The sequence below is a fragment of the Carya illinoinensis genome, chromosome 4 (assembly GCF_018687715.1).
Source record: "Carya illinoinensis cultivar Pawnee chromosome 4, C.illinoinensisPawnee_v1, whole genome shotgun sequence".
Taxonomy (NCBI): Eukaryota; Viridiplantae; Streptophyta; class Magnoliopsida; order Fagales; family Juglandaceae; genus Carya; species Carya illinoinensis.
The window spans coordinates 2,426,756-2,447,911 of NC_056755.1; the positions used below are offsets into that span (position 1 = coordinate 2,426,756).

At 37.1% G+C, this 21,156-nt stretch overlaps 2 protein-coding genes and 1 pseudogene across 5 annotated transcripts; 1 reads left to right on the forward strand and 2 right to left on the reverse strand.

The window, feature by feature from the left end:
- Positions 1-1,209: 1,209 nt before the first annotated feature.
- LOC122306118 (F-box/LRR-repeat protein 4-like) lies at positions 1,210-3,153 on the reverse strand. Its single transcript, XM_043118523.1, has 2 exons — positions 1,540-3,153; positions 1,210-1,508 (listed from the first exon to the last, which is right to left on the reverse strand). Exons 1-2 carry the CDS (start codon positions 2,958-2,960, stop codon positions 1,502-1,504), a joined length of 1,428 nt encoding a protein of 475 aa, XP_042974457.1. The 5' UTR covers positions 2,961-3,153; the 3' UTR covers positions 1,210-1,501.
- A 3,514-nt stretch (positions 3,154-6,667) lies between these two features.
- Positions 6,668-10,909, reverse strand: LOC122307451 (annotated as a pseudogene).
- Positions 10,271-21,156, forward strand: LOC122307415 (ABC transporter B family member 26, chloroplastic-like). 4 transcript variants are annotated; one of them, XM_043120310.1, is made up of 19 exons: positions 11,315-11,457; positions 11,594-12,075; positions 12,245-12,372; positions 12,889-12,931; positions 13,368-13,412; positions 13,557-13,679; positions 13,766-13,869; positions 16,538-16,592; positions 16,677-16,747; positions 16,908-17,010; positions 17,213-17,423; positions 17,947-18,020; positions 18,175-18,231; positions 18,324-18,398; positions 18,821-18,895; positions 18,969-19,250; positions 19,453-19,517; positions 19,598-19,658; positions 20,337-21,156. In XM_043120310.1, the coding sequence occupies exons 3-19, from the start codon at positions 12,311-12,313 to the stop codon at positions 20,409-20,411; spliced, it is 1,581 nt and encodes a 526-aa protein (XP_042976244.1). In that variant the 5' UTR covers positions 11,315-11,457; positions 11,594-12,075; positions 12,245-12,310; the 3' UTR covers positions 20,412-21,156. The 4 variants fall into 4 exon arrangements, with proteins under 4 accessions (XP_042976243.1, XP_042976242.1, XP_042976241.1 ...); XM_043120308.1 differs by lacking the exon at positions 11,594-12,075 and having other exon boundaries at positions 10,272-11,457; positions 17,354-17,423; XM_043120307.1 differs by lacking the exon at positions 11,594-12,075 and having other exon boundaries at positions 10,273-11,457.

Consider the following 21,156-nt stretch of genomic DNA (forward strand, 5'->3'; position numbering starts at 1 on the left):
TTGAGGCAACACGAAAAGGCAAGGAGGACGCGCCTGTGGTTCTTTACATGCATGATAATATTCAAAAGACAAAAAGAAAGGGTGAAAAATGAGAAGGTTAACTAGCAACCTAGAGAAGTTGTGAATCCGGGAGATCAACCCCCCAAGTGGTCCATACTGCGACTTGTACCATCCGTCTAATGATCAACCCTAACTCAAAGGGTTTCCAGTTTTCATTTTCCCAACAAGTTCAAAATAACTACCTGGTCTTCAATCTAGATGGATGGGTGTTAAACAGAAAGCAGATGCTTGTACTTGTGAAATGTCAAAATATGACCTAATGAACTTCCATAATCACTATTGTAGGTTCATATTATTTATATTCAAAGACACATTTTTCTTTACTTGCAGATCACTTCCTACTTTATGCATTGGTCGAGCAAAACGTTCTAGAGAGTGTACTCAGAGTCACAACGATTCCCATGTAAAAGTGAAATAGGCATAATATGCTCTACAAGATAATTGTTAAACTCAAGCATGCTATGGCATCTGAAACTTGATAACAACTATACCCTTAGTTACTTATCATTAAAAAAGGCAGTAGCTCTGACCATGAACCACCAGAGTGGAAATTGAATAAATAAACTGCATGCACGTTTCTCCATTCTTCATTACATATCTATGTCTAGAAAGTTTCATCTTACAAGTATAAAAAACCATATAATCGTTCTTGAGTCCAATTATCTATCACCCTCTTAATAGCTATAACGGCTAGCTAGAATTCTGTTCTTAGCAGCAATGTGTGCTGCCTTAACCACAGGCAAGTATATTATATGATCTTGTTGTTACTTATTTGTTGATTTCTTTTCCCCTTACAGGAAATTCCAAGCAGCCATGTCCATAAAGTTTCCTGTTCATTTTTTTCTCCTGGATATCTAGAAACCCACCAAAATATGTGATGTTTTGCCCAAGATATTCTAGGTTTACCAACTTGTCAAATTAGCATAACCTAACGACATATTTTTGGTGTATTTCACAAAAGTGCATCCTCATGCAAGTTGTAATCACCCCCAGAGGGAAAGTCTGGCTCATGTACCAATCTTCGATGTCTATTAGATACCAATTATCAGTACCCCTCCCCGCGTAAAAGAATAGCCCTAAATCATCCACATAATTGAACATGTTGCTTTGTACTGCAAGTATAGACTGACAAAATGCTTGGAATCGAGCTCCATGGAATTTTTACTTTATTTTTTATATTTTTTGAAGGAAACAGAAGCTTTTACAATCAGTGCAAAGAACATGTAGCTCTCACAGTGCTAACATGCCAAAGAAGAACCAACCCAACATATTTCAGAAGTTCAAAGTTAAATCATGAAATATAATACACAATTGCATTAATAATTACTCACCGAGCCAAAGTCGCTCCTTGTGTTCCATGAAATAAGCAACAGAAATTTACAAACTTGCTTACCACAAGTGGGGTGATATGTATCTGTCTCACTTGAAACCTCTTTTAACTTTAAACGGCTGCTTTTCCAGCCGTTTCCCAATTAAACGATCAACTCAATAAACTTATTTGATGCCCATGTCCTTGCAACATCGGAAAGCTTGCTTTCCTCAATGTGTATCTGTCTCAACTGCGGAGAATTTAGAACAAACAGCTCCACTGCCTCGGCCCCAATTCCACGACACTGCATAATGTCAACATCCTTCAAGCGCTTGCAACTCTTAAACATAGAGACCATGCTTGTATTGGTAAGCCCTTTACACCCTCTCAACTTCAAATCAATAATATCATTGCACGAAGCTAACATCGAAATAAACTCCTTATCAAGTAACGTTTCATTATAAGATAAGTCCAATTTCCTCAATTGCCTCAAATTCTGCCCCAATGTGGCAAGCAACCCCGGTTCTCGTTCCACAACATCACAATTTATCAATGCCAATTCTTCAAGCCTAGAACTCATGGCAACTCCAAGAGCCTTAAGGCCTTCACCAGTGACAAGACAACAACTTTGAAGCCTAATACTCGAAAGACACCGGAAATTCACAGCAACAGCCGAGAGGTGATCGTTATTAAGGTCAAGTGGTAGTCGGAGATCTAGTTTTTGCAAATCGCACCTGCTCTGGCTAATGAACCTCAGCAGACCCTCTCTGCTACCGCCATCATAAACCAATAGAGAACTTAGAGAATTACAACTATCCGCCAATTGTAACAGCACCCCATCAACTATACTCCTACAAGTCCTGAGCTCCACCTCTTGAAGACCCTGCAAGCACCTAACAAAGGACGAAAAAGAACCTCCATCACCAATACCCTCACAGCTCCGTAGCTGCAATTTCTTCAGCCTTTTGCAGCTCCTCCATAGCCATCTCAGGCCCCAATCATCTGCTCGAATTCCAGACAAATGAAGACTCTCCAAGCCCAATTCTGTATCAAAATCCTCATTTTGCCACATTCCATGCTCCCAAGAAAACTGAATTTCTTGTTCAAGGCCTTCCCCAGGGCATACAAAGACTGACAAATCCTTTAAAGCAGGAAAACTCACAACCCAACTGAAAAAGACAGGCCTAGAGAGATTGATACAGAGAGAGGTTAAGTGGGTACAGGTCGAAGAGAGCGAACTCAGAGCGGAAAGAGAGCCCAAACCGGCCAAGAACCTCAAATTACGAAGCTTGGAACAATATTTAGAAACAATAAGGAGGAGATGATCAGAAAAAGTGGAGGCTGGGGCTGCGGGTTCAGAGGGGACGAAAAGAGAGAGGGAGACAAGAGATGGGAAGTTGGAGAGTAGGGAGGAAAATAAAGGGATAGTGGAATTGTGAGGGGTAAGGCGGAGAGAGAGGAAAGTCTTGGAGGTGCGGTAGAGATGAAGCCACCGCTTGGAGACCAAAGAGACCGAAAGTGATGAAGAGCGTGATGACGGAAGTCTCTGAAAGATTTCTTCAAGAAGCTCGTCACAAAGTATGTCGTCCATCTCTATATGCCTCTCTCTTCACTGGTATTCTCGTTGCTGTTCTTTCTCTTTCTTTGCTGTGCTTTGCTCGAAATCGGAGAACACACTACATTCTTGGAGTTTCCTATTTGTTTCAGTTGGACAGAGAGAGAATATTGGGACTTGAAGTTACGTTGGGTGGGTGGGAGAGAGAAGAGGGAGGAGTTGATATGAGACGGTTTGCTTATAACGCTGCTCGGAGTATGTGTACTTCACGTTCTAATTTATTTATTTTTTTAAAAATGGAAATTTAATATTTATTAGCCGACGTATTTTTCTATCATTTTGAAAATAGAAATGTTTTATGTCTCGATAAACATTTCGGTATTATGTTCTGATAAAAAAGTTTTATTTTTTAATTTTTTTTTTAACTTAGTGATTAAAAAATATTTTTTAATAATATTATGTTTTTTTATTATTTTTTTAAAAATATTAAAGACCATTAAAAAATATAAAAATTAAAAATAAAAACAGATGGTAGTGAACGGAAGATTCTCTCGACAGAATCTATGGATTGATGTAGAAGGACTCGTTTGGTGCGGCCTGCACTGCGAGATCACTGATCAGTGATATTTAATGACGACGCGCTTGAAAAGGCGGGTGGGGTCGCTAATTTTCCTATAAACATACATCATTCGACCGCACGTACAAAACACCAATACAGCCTACTCCAGTACTCCAGCTTCTTTCTATCTCAAGAGTAGAATCTGGAAGCAATGACAAGTTGTAAATCGTAATGGACGAGTAAAAGACAATGTCCCACAATCATCGATGATCTGCCATCCGATTTTAGGCCATTGTCATCTAAAAAATCTAGTGGTAATAATTACGTATTAATATATATACTCATTTAATATAAGGGTAATGATACACTTACCATTATTTTACCACTATTTTACCACTTGTAGTGTATTTATTTTTTTATCATTTTATTTTAAGTATTTTTTTAACATCCTTAACCATTAAGAAAAAATTTTAAAAATATATAATTTTAGTGATAGTCACTTACTTAATCATTAAGTAAAAATAAAAAAAAAAAAAAAAAATAATAATTAAAAAAAATGGTAAAAGAGTGATAAGAGAGTGGTAAGGCTATCATTATTCATACATTAATACATAACAAAACCCTTTTATCAACCAATTCGACGTGTGTAAGCCTCTTGGATTAATTAACACAGCTACTGATTCCCACGAGAATTATTTTTAATGTTTTTCCTTCATGTCGTTTGCGGTTGGGTACAGGTTTTGTGGACGGTTGTTCCTCCACGTCCAATATTTTTCATTTGGCTTCTTTTGTGCCCCTTGATTCTCGTATGTTTTCTACTCCTTGTGTATGTTAATCATGCACAAACAACCTAACAGTCACTAGGAAAGCCTTGAGCCCTTTTACTTTGTTGTTGGGTGCACCAATCATCAAAATGATGAATCCAGTTGATGCTGACCATTTCAGAGATGCCCGTAATCTTATGGTGCACGAAGAACTAAAACAACATTGATCTATACGCTGCCATAATGTTCAGTAAGGCTTGCTTATCCCAGAACAATCAAATCTTAAGATTCTATGAGTATCTGTTTTTTCGTTTCCCAGCCATTCCTTGCTCTTTACATGGGTGCGGAATTTGGGCTTTTATTTTCCTAATGACTTCTTTCAACTTTCGCCATCAATAGCAGAACAGATGGGGAGCATGATCCTCAAGCATACAAGGTGTCCAGTCCTCATCAACCTATTTTATATTTTATTCACTTAATTTACAGTCGCAAGCGCCTCTTCCATCAATCATATCGACCAAAAAGGGCATCTTGCCTTAAAAATTTATAACCCATTTCCCAATAGAAAAGCTGCGTGCCAGAGTGAGAGAGAGAGATCCAATCTATATTTTATAACAGTCCTGCTAGGTACAATCGCATGCTGAATTGGGGAGTAACTGGCCGTATCTAAAGCTTAAGTGGAATAAAAAAAAAAAAAAAGAAGGTAAAAACGTAAAATGTAAAAAGCAAAGAAATTTCTTTCAAAGTTGTTCCACAGGTGGCAAGGAGGCCGATTCTATTCCATAATCCAAAAATTATGATTTTCTTTTGCAATTCACGATCCGATCTAGTTTTGATATACCACCCCCCTTTCTCTACTTGAACCCTCGTCTATCCAAAAATGAAAGAAAAATGTTGGAAGTAACAAAGCAAAAGCAAGATTTTTGAAGGATTTGCACATATTAGCGAAAATGGCTGCATATGGGTTTATTCAAGAAATTTTGAAGGATATGTGGAAATTGATCTGTTCACCTTTTGAATTGAAGCTTTTTATGGGTTCTTCCAGAGAATCTAAACCCATTTTTATAAAACTCAAAATCGCCATCAACTCCCTAGTAAAGCCACAAACAGTGAACAAGAAGATCGAACCATTTTTTTTTTCAGAAAAAAAACCAACAACAGATTATATATCTAACATCGTTTAAAGGTGTTGGAGAGAAATCTTGAAATAAAATCGACTATTTTCAAAGTGAGATCTGAGAAATAGCTTAAATCGTCGAAATGGATATGAAATCAACCGATATTAAATAGAACTTCAGCTCATGGCAAGGAAAACAAATCTTCACTGAAATCTTTACCGTTTATTGTTCTTGTCCAAACAAATCTTCACTGAAATCTTTACCATTATTTTCTCCTTCATTTTGCAAACTTTTCTTCCTTCTGTAGACTGCGTTTTTCTTTGGTTTCCATTTCCTCTACTTACCATTTATTCTCTTCTATTTTTTTAACCTATTTGTAGGTATCACACTTAAAGGAGGCACCATTACACCTAATCTAGTAGAGGCTTTAATTGAAGTAACATTAATGTGCCATTTTTGTAAGGGAAGGTTAGGTGTGTCTGAGAGAGAAGATCAAGAACTGGGGGGGGGGGGGGGGGGGGGGGGGGGGGGGAAGAAATACAGAGGATGAGAGAGAGAGAGGGTTGTGGGCGACGGATGATGGATCTGGAAAGATGGCAAGGCAAAGGTAAACCTCCTAAATGAAACATAGTCATTTCATGGGGGGAAGAAACACAAATGATGAGAGAGAGAGAGGGTTGTGGGCGACGGATGATGGATCTGGAAAGATGGCAAGGCAAAGGTAAACCTCTAGTCATTTCATTTATTTGACGTGGCTCACCATGTTAGCCGATTGCCCAACGGTTATATAGTGCGGTTGCATAAAGCATTTTTCATTTTATAATGGTGTTACTGTCATATAAGTTATACCACATGTCCGATATTAAAAGTACTAGTGTAGTGATGCAGGATCCCTTCTAGAAATCTATATTGGATTGAGCTTTTTGACCTAACTGGCGTGAATCCAACCCCAAGAACATTGGTGCAAGCAAAAAGCCCTGCCAAATGGCTGACTTACAACACCCAAAGGAATGAGACTACACCCTAGCCCTAACCTCTGAGTTCGGCAATCGAGGTGCTCTCATGCTTGGATTGTAGACCTCACTGAAGAATTTAGGTGAGCTAACTTGGTAAATAGGCATTCAAATGACAGCCATCTGATCATCAATCATCTCTCTTCCCAGTCTTCGAGTCAAAAAGTACATACTAACAAGCCTGCAGAACCTTGTTTGCAATGATGCATGCCAACCAACTTGTGCCTCTGAGGTACCGCCTTTTGTGACTAGTGATACAAAATTGCTTGCAAAGATGACATATTATATGCCTGAGGCCTCTACTTCTCTAGGACCTAGTTCTCTAGAATTAGCCTACCATCAAACAGTGAGCAATTTAGTTAAGAAGACGTAAACATCGAGAGAAATTCCATTTAACCTTTTGATTTGGATGTGAAATAGAACAGTAAATACATGGTAAAATTATCTAAGGCATGTCAACAAGGATGAAGTAAAATATGAAGGCACAATACCCAGAATGGTAGGTGAACCATACCCATATAGAGGTAAGTAGCACTACTCCATGTCCAAATGGAGTCCAACCAATTCTAGAAGTCACTAACAGGAACACCACTGTAACATCCAAATACGCCTCTCACCATGAAACAGGCAACTGGTGGAAACCCAATAAAACCCAGAGCTAGATTACAAGACACCCTTGCAAATTTCCGCAAGCTTCTAGATCTAACATCAAACTTCAAAGGTTGAGCCATCAAACACATTGGGACCATTAGCAAAGCTCCAATTTCAGCTGTAGCGAAGTTTATGACTGACATGTGGCACAAACCAATGAAGGCAGCTGAGATAGTCAATGGTTTTTACTTATAAAAAAAATAGTCAATGGTTTCAAGAGAGCCCAATCTCTTTTTTGAGGCTGAGAGGCATTGACGTGGTAAAATGAAGAACCCAAAATCAAGTATGAGATCAGGAGGCTGAAGCTTGAGAGCGAAACCCAAAATAGAAAGCTGATTTTTGGAGTGTGATGGGGTATTTGATAGATGAAATTAGGGAGAACTGAAAACACTTTTTTCGCCGCATTAAGCCATTTGCATGATCTTAGAGTGATGCCCAGTTCACTAGCAGCACTGGCAGCAGGAGTGGATTTTTCTTTGTCAAAACTAGGATCCACTTTATGAGCATCAGCATATAGAGAAGATGCAACCACTGGAAGTAATGCCACAAGGAGCGCAAAAGTGATCATATAGACTCCAACCGACACAAACTTACTAGGTGATGTTAAAAGGTACAGAAAGAATGATTGGTGAAACTTCTCAATGAGATTGTTTACTGTTCGTATAACAACTTCAATTGACCTGCAGCAACCAACATGAGCCCAATGACACAAAAATAGTGAATCTATTATCTTTTAACGGATGATCATGTAAATTATACCACGATGTAATGTCTAAACATGGAATACCTAATAGATTCATAGTATACTTTTAGATATACATATATATAAGAATACATGTACGATAAAAGTTGAAACATTAAACAAGAAACTAAGACATGCCTATGAAAAGACTATTTGTCATTTCAAGTATGGCAAAAGAGAAGTTGTTTGCACTAAAACTTCAACATGACTTTAGTTAGCCACTTATCCAAGTCATTTGCCCACATGTCCTGTAAACTAGAAAGGTGAAATCACAAATGCTAATCTGAACAAATGTAAATAAGTACTAACCGGCCACCTCGCAGTAGGAAGTCATTTTGCCTTGCTTTGTTGGTCAAAGCAACTCTTGAAGAAATTTTCGAAGTAATTGCATCTTCCTGGTAATCACGGAAAGCACCATGGGGACCTGTGGGAACACCCAAAGCCTGACAAAGTGAAAATACAGGGGATCATAGAGAAGTAAGAACAGATAAGACTTAGACCCCCAACAAAGGGACAAAATTCATTAGATTAAGGAGTCGAAAGGAAAATAAACTACCTGGTAATACATTGAACTTGCAAGTGCAACAGTGGCCTCAACGTAATCTGCAGTTGGGATGCCAAACTTCCACTGTGGGTTTAAACTTCTAGCCACATGTCCTAGTGATTTGAGTATTTCACCCAAAATTTTGAGTCATCTGCAGTTAAGTAAAGACCACATTTTCTCCACCTTTACTCGAAAACCTTGCCTGTGAACTATTAAATAGTTGACAATATTGATCAGGTCTAGGTTTGGCATTTGACCATCGGATGTGTTGGGAATGGACCGTACAAACAAAGGTTAAGTTGAAATAAATAATAGCGGAAGCAACAAAATAAACAACAATCACACAAAGAACACCAAGATTTAAGTGGTTCAGCTCAATGTGAGCCTACGTCCACTGTCGGGGTCGGTTTCAATGATTTCACTATGAACAAAGATGGAGTACAAGAGTATTGATCACAAAATCCTCAATCCTAAAGCCCCAATACACTCAATGGACTCTTAGGATTGTATACAAAAGAATTCTCAAAACTCTCTCTTTCTTGGCTGCTGAACACACTTCAAAATGAAAAGAAAATGATGTATTTATAGCACACAGCGCTAATTCAGAACATTCGCTCGAGCGGACATCGAGCGAAGTGTTGAGCGCACGTTAGGGTTGCATTCTCGCTCGAGCGGAACTCTCTGGAAGAGTTCGCTCGAGCGGACAGTCGAGCAGAGGTCGAGCGGAACTCTCTGGATGAGTTCGTTCGAGCGGAATGTCGAGCAGAGGGTCGAACTAACCTTAGCTTGAGCCAGGGTCGAGCCACGGTCGAACCAGGGTCAAGCAACAGTCAAGCCAAGCCCCAAAAAATACATTTTCAGCAAGAAATCAAGCCAAACTCAACAGGATGCTTCAGCATAGATGCTAAGACTGTCCTCCAAATGTTCACTTCTATCCGCAACCTTGATGACAAGCGCTGCAGCCATAGTCCCGGCACGTCTAAAACCCAGGGCCGGCTCTTCCCTAAGGTGAATTAGGCAATTGCCTAACGCCCCAGTAGAAGAAGAGGCGCCTCTTTCAAAATAGTCTAAAGTAATTTTTTTTAAAAGAAAAAATATTTAATTAAAAAATTAATTATTCCAATAAGATAACATCAAAAGTATTAAATATATGTTATGTCATTATTAGTTTTAAAAGTAGGAAAAATATAGTTGTAAGCACAATTGTGCACTAATCTGTGCATCAATGTGATGTGATTAGTCAAAAAGTAAATTTTATTGAAAATAGTGTTAATTTAAATTTTAAGTATGAATGAATCAGTATTGGTATACAGATTAGTGCGCGACTGTGCTTGTATATAGCAAAACTTTTAAAAGTATCTCATATAATAATTATTTCAAGTATTCTTTTTCTAAGAATACACTTCTCTTTTGTCATTATTAATTTAATATATAATATAAAAATTATAAAGAGCAAAATCTAATTTTTGAGTGTCGATGAAAAATTTAGTATGATTTTCGTAAATACAATGGCCTACTTTTTTCCAAATGTGTAGGTTATTTATAGACCTTTATTGAAAATTATAATTATAATTACTTTTAGGGTTTGTTTATATATTAAGAATATATGTGAATAGGAGTGAAATAGTTTGAGTTAAGATGTTTTATTTGGTTTTGAGAAATGAGAGAGAAAAATTTGAATTTGAGAATATTTGAGAATTCCTAAGAATAATTGTGTTCCCAAACGGTCCATAAGAATCTATTAAAAATTAAATTTGTTTATTATATTTTGTATCAAAATTTAAAACAATTGTAATGATTAATTAAGATGAGATGAGACAAATTTTTTAGTTTTTTAGATTTATATCCACCAATGATCTTCATGTGATAAAATATTCTCTACTAGAAAGAAAGCATTTATAAACCATCTCTCTTTCACTTTAAAGGAAAAAAAAAAAAAGCGCGTACATGCCACTGCCCACGGGTTTCAAATCCAAACTGGTTACACTTCGCTAATCTCTTTGCCTCCGAGACTTCCCGATTAGAGAACAAGGGAGTTGCAGAACCTGTGAAAATGAGAATGAACGATCTTCAGCCAAATGTAGTTCGCGTGAAAGACAAATAAAAAAGAAATGGAAGTTCAAAGAGACCTGGCATGAGGGCGTTCTCGGAAATGTAGGTGTTCTTGGCGATAACAGGAAGCAGCAGAAGAGTCAAAACCCCAGCTGCACAGCAAAACTCACTGAAAACGGGAAATCGAAAAAGCTATTTCAAACTGAGATTCACCAAATTCGAGCAGAAATTAAACGAATGACTGAAAATCCAAGTAGTGAGAAAATTGGAAGAACGGTACCTAAAGAGGAAACTAAGAGAGACGAGTAAAATCCCGAGGCGGAAGATTGGGTGTGGCGTCGACCTCGCTTTCGGCCATGGCTAGACTGGAAAGGTCGTGTAATTGAAGTTGGAGTGAAGTCGAAGACGCCAAATGGCACGGAGGTTAAAGACGCTCTTTTGGGCTTCGGTTTGGGCCTCGTGAGCCGGACCGGAGTCTGATTCGTCAAAAACTTTATCAGGGGATCACTATCTTAATTCTTACGAGGCAGAGGAAGTATCATTTTCCTTAGATATAGACTTATAGTATTAAATAAATTTATTTGTTAGATTAAGGGCTCCCACAAAATTCTCTGTGTGAAAAGGTTCGTAACGTTCGTTGCGTCCAGATTACCGAGACAACCCTATGCACTTCTCTAATTTGCATCTCCATGGCCATCTCCCACCCCAACCTCTTCTCTCTCGATCCAGTTTCCCACGTAGAAAGCATTTCCCAATTTCCATTCCAAAAACTTCAACTAGACCGCAATCCGCATTTCCCTTCGCATCCCACGGCCCCAAACCTAAATGCCGACGCTTCGACATCCGAAACTCAGTATCCGCGGACCCGAAGAATATCAAAGACGGTGAGAAGGTTCCTGAAAGTTGGGTCGGTTTTGTTCGGTCGGTTTTTCCCGGTGGTAGTTGGTGGAATCTACGGGAAAACGACAATGCGGAAATCACAGCGGCGAAGCCAATCACGGTTATTCTCGCTCTCCGTCGAATGTGGGAATTGATAGCTGAAGATAGATGGGTTGTTTTTGTTGCAGTTGGTTCCCTGGTCGTCGCTGCGGTGCGTGTGCTTATTAACTATCTACTCTATATGTTCATGAGCTTGAATTGCACAATCATCTGGTGAATGATTCCTTTATTAATTAGTAGAAGATTTAATGTAGACTCATCTAATATTAAACCGTGTTTCTAATCAGTAAAACCAAATGAAAGATAGGGCGCGGAATCTTGGTGCTGAGGCATAAGTGCAAGTTGGGTCTAGATGATATACCATTACTATCACCAGGAGGTGCTCCCCCGTTCTGCTTTTAAAGCAAAGACTGATTAGTACACATCCGATGTTGGAATTGGCAGATGTCTGTTTTGCGTTGTTTCGTGAGCATGATTGCTCTTGGTGATAGAGAGAATTGACTTGAAATTTTAGGGGAGATGTAACGGTTTCACGTCAAGATGCAGCACAAATGTATCATTCGTATAGCAAATTTATGAGCGAAGTACCATTTGGGGATCGATTAACTTCATTATTCACCGATTTTCAGTGGATTATCTCCTACTATGTTGAGTGATTAGTCTGTATTTATTATTATTATTATTTTTTTGATAGGTAAAGATTTTATTCATTCAATGCAATAGGCGAAGCTGATGTACAATACAAAAGAAACACCTAAATACGCAGGAAGTAAAGATTATTTTTAGACGCTTATTAGTCTGTATTTTAATCACTCCCCCCTCCCCTTTTATTTTTTCCAAATAATGCATATCTTTCCTTATATGTTTATTATATTTCATCTTTTTCTATGTACAATGTACGTCTGCATCCCTTTCCGACATTTCTCATTCTACTGCAGCTTTCAGAAATATCAATACCAAGTGTATTGGCAGCGTCAATCTTTTCTGCACAGAGTGGTGAGACCATGCTGTTCTCTAGGAACTCACAATTCTTGGTTATTTTGTGTTTTACATCGGGGATATGCAGGTTAGTTCATGTATATTCAAATTTCTGCTAGCATAAAAGAATTGACAGCATGCAATTTAATTAGGCTGTTAGTGACTTTCTGCATGATTTCTGAATTTTCACGTACTGATAATTTAAAAAAAAAAAAAAAAAGGGCTCCCATGGAGAATATCTCAAAAGTACAAACTATTTGACACCTGCTACTTTTCTTTTACTAATGAATTTGCATGGTTTAGCATGTACTTGATATTGTGATGAGGAAAAATTTAAAGGCACCATGACCAGTTAAGCTGCTTTAGAGTTGCAATATGTCATTGAACCATCGTATTGAGAAGTAGTTTGGTAAAGTGATTAAAGCTCATGGCAAGCATGAATTCATTTTTCTACAATTGTGCCTCTATACGGTTTTAATATTTTTTGGATGATGTTTATATTAAAACACTTAGATAAAAAGTTGGGAAGTTGCAATTTGAGCTATTTATAAAACTTATTGTGTTGAGGTTCTTGGTTGGTTACTATATCTCATTTGTATTTCAGTGGTCTGCGAAGTGGTTGTTTTGGAGTTGCAAATATGATCTTGGTGAGTCTACTCTTACTTCTTTCTCAAAGAATGCTTACATCCACTGTTTTGTTTCTGCTGCCTTTTGATGCATGCTGTCCATTTCTGTTGTAACTTGTAACAGATGACTGGTGAGAGATGACCCCTTCTTTTCTTGTCAGTGAAAGCTAACCATTTTGACTTTTGCGATTCTTCTTATAATCTTCTAAGGCCTATCTCAGCATTTTTCCTTCTGCTTTATCCATGATCAGTGTTTGAAACTACCTGTTATTTGTCATATGTCAGCAATTATTGCCGTCTTCATGAATTCTAAGTAATATGGGTACTTTCTTGTTTTATAGATGTCATTTCTGCAAAGTATTGTCTTCTTTTAACTCTTTTTGCTCCAATTATACTTTTTACCATTTTTAGGCACAGAGAATAAAACCTCATATGGTGCTCCATTGTCACATTGCAGGTTAAGCGTCTCAAGGAAACTTTCTATTCAGCTATTCTTTTTCAGGTTTGTCTTTTATATAGAAAATGTAACATATTAGTTGCCCTGAGCATCTCTAGAGCCATCTATGTTGGCAGAACTCTCTTTTTTTCTTTTTTCTTCTTTTTTCATTCAATAGAATACGCTATGTTGGTGTTATCTTTGATGTAGGATATATCCTTTTTCGACAGAGAAGCAGTTGGTGATTTGACGAGCAGGCTCGGGGCAGATTGTCAACGATTGTCTCGTGTTATAGGGAATGATGTTCATCTAATATTACGCAATACTGTTCAGGTTGTGGTGCTTGTCAAATACTTTTTCATTTCCTTGAACTTGCCTTTAGGTTAGAATCAAATTTACAGTTGAAGTTTTATTTTTAGGGTACAGGTGCATTGATCAATCTGCTGAATTTATCTTGGCCTCTCACATTATCAACTTTGGTGATATGCTCTGTTCTATTAACGATCTTTCTGTTTTATGGACAGTATGCATCTTACCTTCTCTTAACTTCGTAGGCTCATCACATTAGTCTTTAAAACTTGATTTTGTGTATCCACAAAAGTTGTTACTTAGAGTGACATATTGATTCTTTCTATGTGTATTCAACTTGTTTTTATTCAAATGTAGTTTATTGTTTCTATCAGGTTGCTGTCCCTACTTTTTGCTTGCTACTAGAGCTTTTGTTGGTCTGAACAACTCATCGACTATAGATTAAGATAACTATATTCTTTTATAAGCCTTGCATGCAGTTCTGCCAATAATTTGATAAAATTCTCTTTCTTCATATAGATGTTGAAGAGTTGACATGTAACACCCCGTTCCCGTAGGATAGAGACGTTACTAACAAACATGATAAAATGCCCGGTAAAGAGACTCATTACTCTAAAATACCTCATTTATTGGAAAAAAAAAAAAAAACTTAATCATTGTGTAAATGACACTTATTCATCTCTAAGTCCTTATACTAAATCTACTCCTGGCCATCCAGCTCTGCATCATCATAATCACCATCTGTGGCAATCAACATAGAAGAAAACAAAAAGACAAACAACAAAAATGAGTCGAATGCTCAGTAAATAATACATCATACCGAAAAATACTATCTAGCTTAGCATAAATTTGGTTTTTAAAGCCTTATCATAACTTTCATATAACATTCATGGATTAACATGAGCGGAAACATTCATAATCATGGCAAACATGAAGCGTGAATGCATGAGTAACTTGTTTATCTTGAATTGTATTTATTTCATGGTGAACCACGCTTGAGTCCATGGCACCACATAACTTGTCATGTAGTGAAACACGCTTGAGTCCGTGTTTCACTTAACTTGCATAACATGAAGTGAAACACGCTTGAGTCCGTGTTTCACTTAACTTGCATAACATGAAGTGAAACACGCTTGAGTCCGTATTTCACTTATCCTGCTTGACGTGGAGTGAAACACGCTTGAGTCCGTGTTTCACTTATCTTGCTTGACATGGAGGGAAACACGCTTGGGTCCGTGTTTCACTTATCTTGCTTGACATGGAGTGAAACACGCTTGGGTCCGTGTTTCACTTATCTTGCTTGACATGAAGTGAAACACGCTTGGATCCGTGTTTCACTTATCTTGCATGACATGGAGTGAAACACACTTGAGTCCGTGTTTCACTTAACTTGTGGTAACCACGCTCGAGTCCGTGGTACCGTCTTAGTATAACTGTGGTAAACACGCTTGGGTCCTTGTTACCTTAAAATGTTTATCTTTCTTGATACATGATAATTTTCTTGGACTTCTTAGACTTTTCTAGCATGGCATACTCTTGTACATGGCATGGCATGGCATAACATGATATATTCTTGTACATGGTATAGTATAGCATGACATGGCCTAACATGATTTAATCATTTTATGACATTTCATGGCATGCATGATCTGAGAACTAATGAACATGTCATACATGATCTGGCTATTTATTAAATGGCATGCTTGACTTAAGTTATTGCATGAACAATACATGGCATATATGGTCTAAGTACTACATGAATGAAGCATGCATGATCTGGCTATTTTAATTCATAGAATACCTATCTTAAATTATTATATGATCATATCATGACTTCCATGTGATTTTAGTAACATTCAATCCATCAATCAACAATCCATAAAGGTATAACATATATATAGGCTTACTTTCATGTAAATCATTGTAATTCATAGAAGTTCGTGAAAGCGATCTAACCTTGACTTGGCTCTTAGCGCAACGTAGATAACCATCAAAACCATATCATATTATCATACCCAATTATAATATTTACATTACGCGTACATTTATATGATCATACTATTTACCTCTTAGCGCTGCTTCCGAAATCTCACGTCGTAGCTTGTGACCTATATGAGGCACTAGACGTTACTAATCTTTCTACAAAACGTGTCGTAGCAATCTAATTACTTAAAATCTTACCATAGAGATAATTTAATAAATAAGTAATTAATAAAAAGAATAAATATAATCATAACATAACTAAATAATTTCTAACTGAATTAACCTAAATTCTAGGTTCGTATGTTACATGACACCTATAAAAAAAAGATGTTGAAGTATGGCTCCTTCGTATTAATACTCTCTGCATTGGGGTTACACATATTAGTCAATTTTCTTTTATTTTTATTTCCTAAAGTAATATTTTTTATTTGGTTCGAAATAAACCCGTTATCTGAAACCTTCTATTTTTTGATAAGTTATCTAAAACCTTCTTTTGAATGATGCATCCTCGATCTAGAAAATTTTTCTGCTGCCAAGATTTCTGATGGATCTGCTTGTTCATTATAAAACTAAAAGTGCATAATTTTTTGTTCAGTCTACCGGTTCCTTTAGATTTAGACAGTAGTCTTAAAAAATAGTGAAGGGCTTAAATAACTGGATGTGAAAAACTGTGCCCAAATTCTTATGTAAAACATCTTGTCATATTGAGGATATTCTCTTGATCAACAGCTGTAGGGTTACTGTCACTAAATTGTTGTCTTGATAGAGACGTATATTTGCATAAATCCAAATGTTTACTGCTTCCTAGTGCACTGAGATTTTCATTTTCTGCTTATGAGGGCGCCTTTACTAGTGTCTTGATTGTTTGAAGACATTGATAATACATTCCCTGGTTACAGGTACCAAAAGAGAGCTGCAAAATTAACCCAAGAGTTCACTGCTGATGCCAACGAAGTATTGATTGACATTGCTTCTGAAAATGTGATAGTTTTTAATAGTTTTTTAGTATGCTTATCTACTTTTCCCTTTTGAATTTAGGTTGCACAAGCAACACTTTCTTTAGTGAGATCAGTCCGGGCTTATGGAACTGAAAGGAAAGAAATTGGAAGGTAATAATTCTTACTATCGATTTCCTGTCAAGTATCCATTCTCGGAGCAGTCCCAAAGAGACTGCCACAAGTAAGCCACAAAGTCAGACATCAAAATGCTCATATGTTTTTGTATGCATCGTCATAAGTTGATTAAATAATCCATCTTATTTGGTGTTAGGTACAAGCAATGTCTGGACAAGTTAGTTTTCATCAACTTTCGAGAAAGTGTGGCTTATGGATTGTGGAATATGAGTTTCAGTACCCTATACCGCTCGACACAGGTTTTGCTCAACTACTTTCTTAGATGTTATGCATTCCTGTTTTTCTCCTCTCCCCTAATCAAGGTATTTTATCTTATATGCTTTGCATCCTTGAGTTGCGCTCCTCTTCACTTTTAATAAATTCTAACTTATCAGAAAAGGAAAAAAAAAATTGAAAATTTGTAGCTTGAGTTCCACTTTGTTTGATAATTGTGTTTTTCAGGTTATTGCGCTACTGTTGGGAGGAATGTCTATTATGAGTGGTTATGTGTCAGCTGAACAACTCACTAAGTATATACTGTACTGTGAGTGGTTAATTTATGCAACTTGGAGGTTCACAGATAGTTTCTCATCATTACTGCAGTCTGTCGGAGCTAGTGAAAAGGTCTTCCAGTTAATGGATCTCTTGCCTAGTGACCAATTTTTATCAAAAGGCAAGTATTCTGTGTACATTGGAACTGTAAATCTTCTTTTGATTGGTGCATCTTAATCATAATTTATGTTGTTTATATTCCTCGTACGACATGCTGTAGCAGCTAAGATGTCTAGATTTATTATAGATTTTTTTACCCTTATCATTATGCTAAAAATGAGGTTTCTTCTTGAAATTGGTTTGATAAATATGGCATTATAATTTTTCTTAATAATGCAACAGTCTTTGCATTTAAGTAATGCTTGCCTTATTCAAAAGACACAGTGGACAGGGAAAGTGAATCGTGATGCTCCTCAATTAAGAATGTGCCAAAATTGTGTGATTGTCAGTATCAGCATATCTAGTTCTAAGTTTCTAACACAATAATTCGCTTTTGGTTCAGTTTATATCGTGTTTTTGTTTTCACCTACAGGAATCTCGCTAAGAACCCATAATTTTTTGTGCCTTTAAACTATTTTCAGGCCTGCATATTATTATTTTGGTTAAATATATTAATCAGTAATTGCGCATCCCACTATCTACAGGTGTGAAGTTGCAGAGGTTGATGGGAAATATTCGATTTGTAAATGTATCTTTTCACTATCCTTCAAGGTCAATGGTATGTCTTCCTAGGTTAAACAGCTTTTGCTTTATCTTTCTTCCAGTGTCAGAAATGTCTTCTTTTTACCTGTTCATATATATCAAGGAAAAGTAATAGACCGATAAGTTCTTTGCAGTTTAAAAGGACTTGCTAATCTGGGATATTGGAACAGGTGCCCATTCTAGAAGACATAAACATCTCCGTGCAAGCAAGCGAAGTGGTTGCAATTGTAAGAAATTTATTTTCTTTGATAATATTGGTCCTCTCCATGATGCTGGTTCATAGATTTAAGGATTGTCTGTACTTCTGAAAATTTCCAAGGTTGGCCTAAGTGGTAGTGGAAAAAGCACAATTGTCAATCTTTTACTCCGTCTTTATGAGCCAATTAATGGTCAGGTACGCTCCAAACACTTTGTGCATCTCATGTTAGCATCTTGAAATATAATCATAAAGTATATTAAATAAACTAAGGATTTATGATCTATTACTCAATGATTTATGGCATTTTAAGACATTTTGTTTGCTTGTTTATTTTTCTTTGGTCTTGGACAATAGTCGAAGGCAATAAACTTCATGTAATAAACTTTGCCTTATTAATAATACTGCATTTTCTATTGTTATACTTTTGAAAACCTTTTGGACTGTGAGATATGGCTGATCTTGTTTGGCTTTTCGAATGTAAAAAGGGATGCAGTGTGATGGTAAACGTACATAAAAAAGTATTAATTTATTTATATGGTGTAGCTAGATGATAGAACATGATAACATTGTATTAAATAAGGGTTCGATCTTTTGTAAAAGGTGCCTCTGAATTGCAGATCTATATTGACGGTCTCCCCCTTAGAGAGTTGGATATCAGGTGGCTGAGACAAAAAGTTGGATTTGTTGGACAGGTTAGACTACATAAACTAAAAAGCATTCTGTGGATGGCTTTTAAATTATAATCGAAATCTTTATTTGAGACAGGAACCTCATCTGTTTCATATGGACATCAAGTCAAACATCAGATACGGTTGCTCTAGACGCGTTGAACAGGAAGATATAGAACGGGCTGCGAAGCAGGCCTATGCTCATGAATTTATCTCATCTCTTCCTGCTGGTTATGATACCCTTGTTGATGATAATTTGCTCAGTGGGGGACAGAAGCAGCGGATAGCTATTGCTAGGGCCATTCTTAGAGACCCTGCTATTCTGATCCTTGATGAAGCCACCAGTGCACTAGATTCAGAAAGCGAACATTATGTTAAGGCAAGTATTTTCAAGTTTCAACATCCCAATACTTTCTATTCTACAGGAATAACGAAAAGCAAAATGATAAATACAAGCTAACTAGGTGTTCTCTGCTGTATACTTTCTGTATACTTGGGCTATGCCTAGTTACTTGTTTCGATAAAAATTTGTTCTACTATAAAAAAAAATGCTCACTGTTTCTGACATTGTTATTTCTTAGGGGGCTGTTCATTCATTTAGAAATGACATCAAAGCAAACAGAACCGTCATTGTAATAGCACATAGGTGATTTTTCTGTTCCATCTTTTTTTCCCCGCTAATTTAATTGTGAGACAATGTGCATTATGGTGACCAACCTTTTACAGGCTCTCTACCATCAAAGCTGCTGATAGAATCATAGTACTGGACAGTGGTCGAGTCATTGAGGTTAGATCTTTTGCTTGAATACCATATAATTGTCATTTTCTACTGTAGATGATCATGGAGGACTTGTGATATATTTCTAAAATCAGATCTCAGAAGCGTTGTGGTTGTAACATTTCAATTTTCCCTTGGGGTGAAAGAGAACCCATGTGGGGGGTGTTTTAGAGAATAGAGAGTGCTTGGCTAACTGTATTTTTTGTTTTACCAATTTAAGGCAACTTACTAAAGCCCGTTGATTTTCTTAAGTCACTGTTCTTTAGTTTTTATTTTTATAAGAGGAAATTTTTATTGATGAATGAAATTGGCATAGCCTATGTACATAGAAAGTATACAAAAGAATGCCCAAGTACATTCTAAAAGCACTAAATGCATTCTAAATACATTCCAAAGTCACTGTTCTTTATTTAGGGGAAGATTTTGTTCATGGGTCAATGGCAGACTGGACCAAAGCCATGGTCAGATCATGTTCACTGCTTTCCTAACTTAAATTTAGTAGCGTGTTTGCCTGTGCTTCGCCATTGGTACTTCATGTAATCTTCTTAAATATATGGTGGGCTACCATCTCTCACTAAGATGTCCACTGGGAAAAAGATTGGCATGCAAAGCAGACTTTCTGATAACATTTGAATGCATATGAATACCCTCTGATGATACATGTATTTTTGATTTGTGTATCTGCAGATGGGTGACCACACAGAGCTTCTCCTGAAGGACGGCTTGTATGCGCAATTGTTTAAAGCTCAAAGAGTTGCTTGACTTGATTCTAGATCATTTTTCTTTTCTTTTTTTGCATGGAAGTGAAAGGTGGATAGACAGGCTTAGCATGCTGCAAAATCGCGGCACCATCATGTGTAGGAGTTCCACGTCTGCCACTCCTTGCATATATGTGTGGACAATTACCTGCATCATTTTGGCAAAGAACATTAATCAATATAGTTGAAATTTAGAAGTCATGAACCCCAGGAACGAAAAACATAGATTTCCAAGAGCACAAGCGGCGAAGGAAGTTGTCATTGGGCCACCAGTTCTGGATTATACTGATAAAAGACAAAATTTTAGAGCAGAGAAATGATAACATGTTGGTCAATGGTGACGCAGCCACTGCAAATAGGACTTCTGCAAAGCTCTTGAACAAGACTACATATTTTTGTCGATGGCGTGTAGCAGCCCTTCTGGTTTGACTACATGAGAGGAGCAATAGATGAAACTTCATACTACCGGGGAGACAGGAGGAGGAGGTTTAATCTGCAGCATAATACATTATAGATTTTGTAGCCTGTCTCCCTCTCTCTCCCTCTCCCATGGAAGATTTATGTAAATTCATGTAGAACCCGACATTTTGCCAATCAAACTTTTGTTTTGTTATCCATTGATCTACTTTCTTTTTCCCGGGGATTTCTGAAAGGATGGATGTGATTCTCACTCAGTTGAAGCTGATGTTGTATCATTCAAAATCCTTACTTGGTGATTCTTCATGTTCCCAGATCGCCACCTTTCTTTT

What these genes read in the sequence shown, in the direction of transcription:
- LOC122307415 (XM_043120307.1), top strand. Translation starts at nt 11,032, where the DNA reads ATGCACTTCTCTAATTTGCATCTCCATGGCCATCTCCCACCCCAACCT. An exon ending in GTTCCCTGGTCGTCGCTGCG is followed by an intron (nt 11,458 to 12,244) that starts GTGCGTGTGCTT and finishes ATTCTACTGCAG; the next exon opens with CTTTCAGAAATATCAATACC. An exon ending in AAGTTGGATTTGTTGGACAG is followed by an intron (nt 18,896 to 18,968) that starts GTTAGACTACAT and finishes TATTTGAGACAG; the next exon opens with GAACCTCATCTGTTTCATAT.
- LOC122306118 (XM_043118523.1), bottom strand. Translation starts at nt 2,960, where the DNA reads ATGGACGACATACTTTGTGACGAGCTTCTTGAAGAAATCTTTCAGAGA.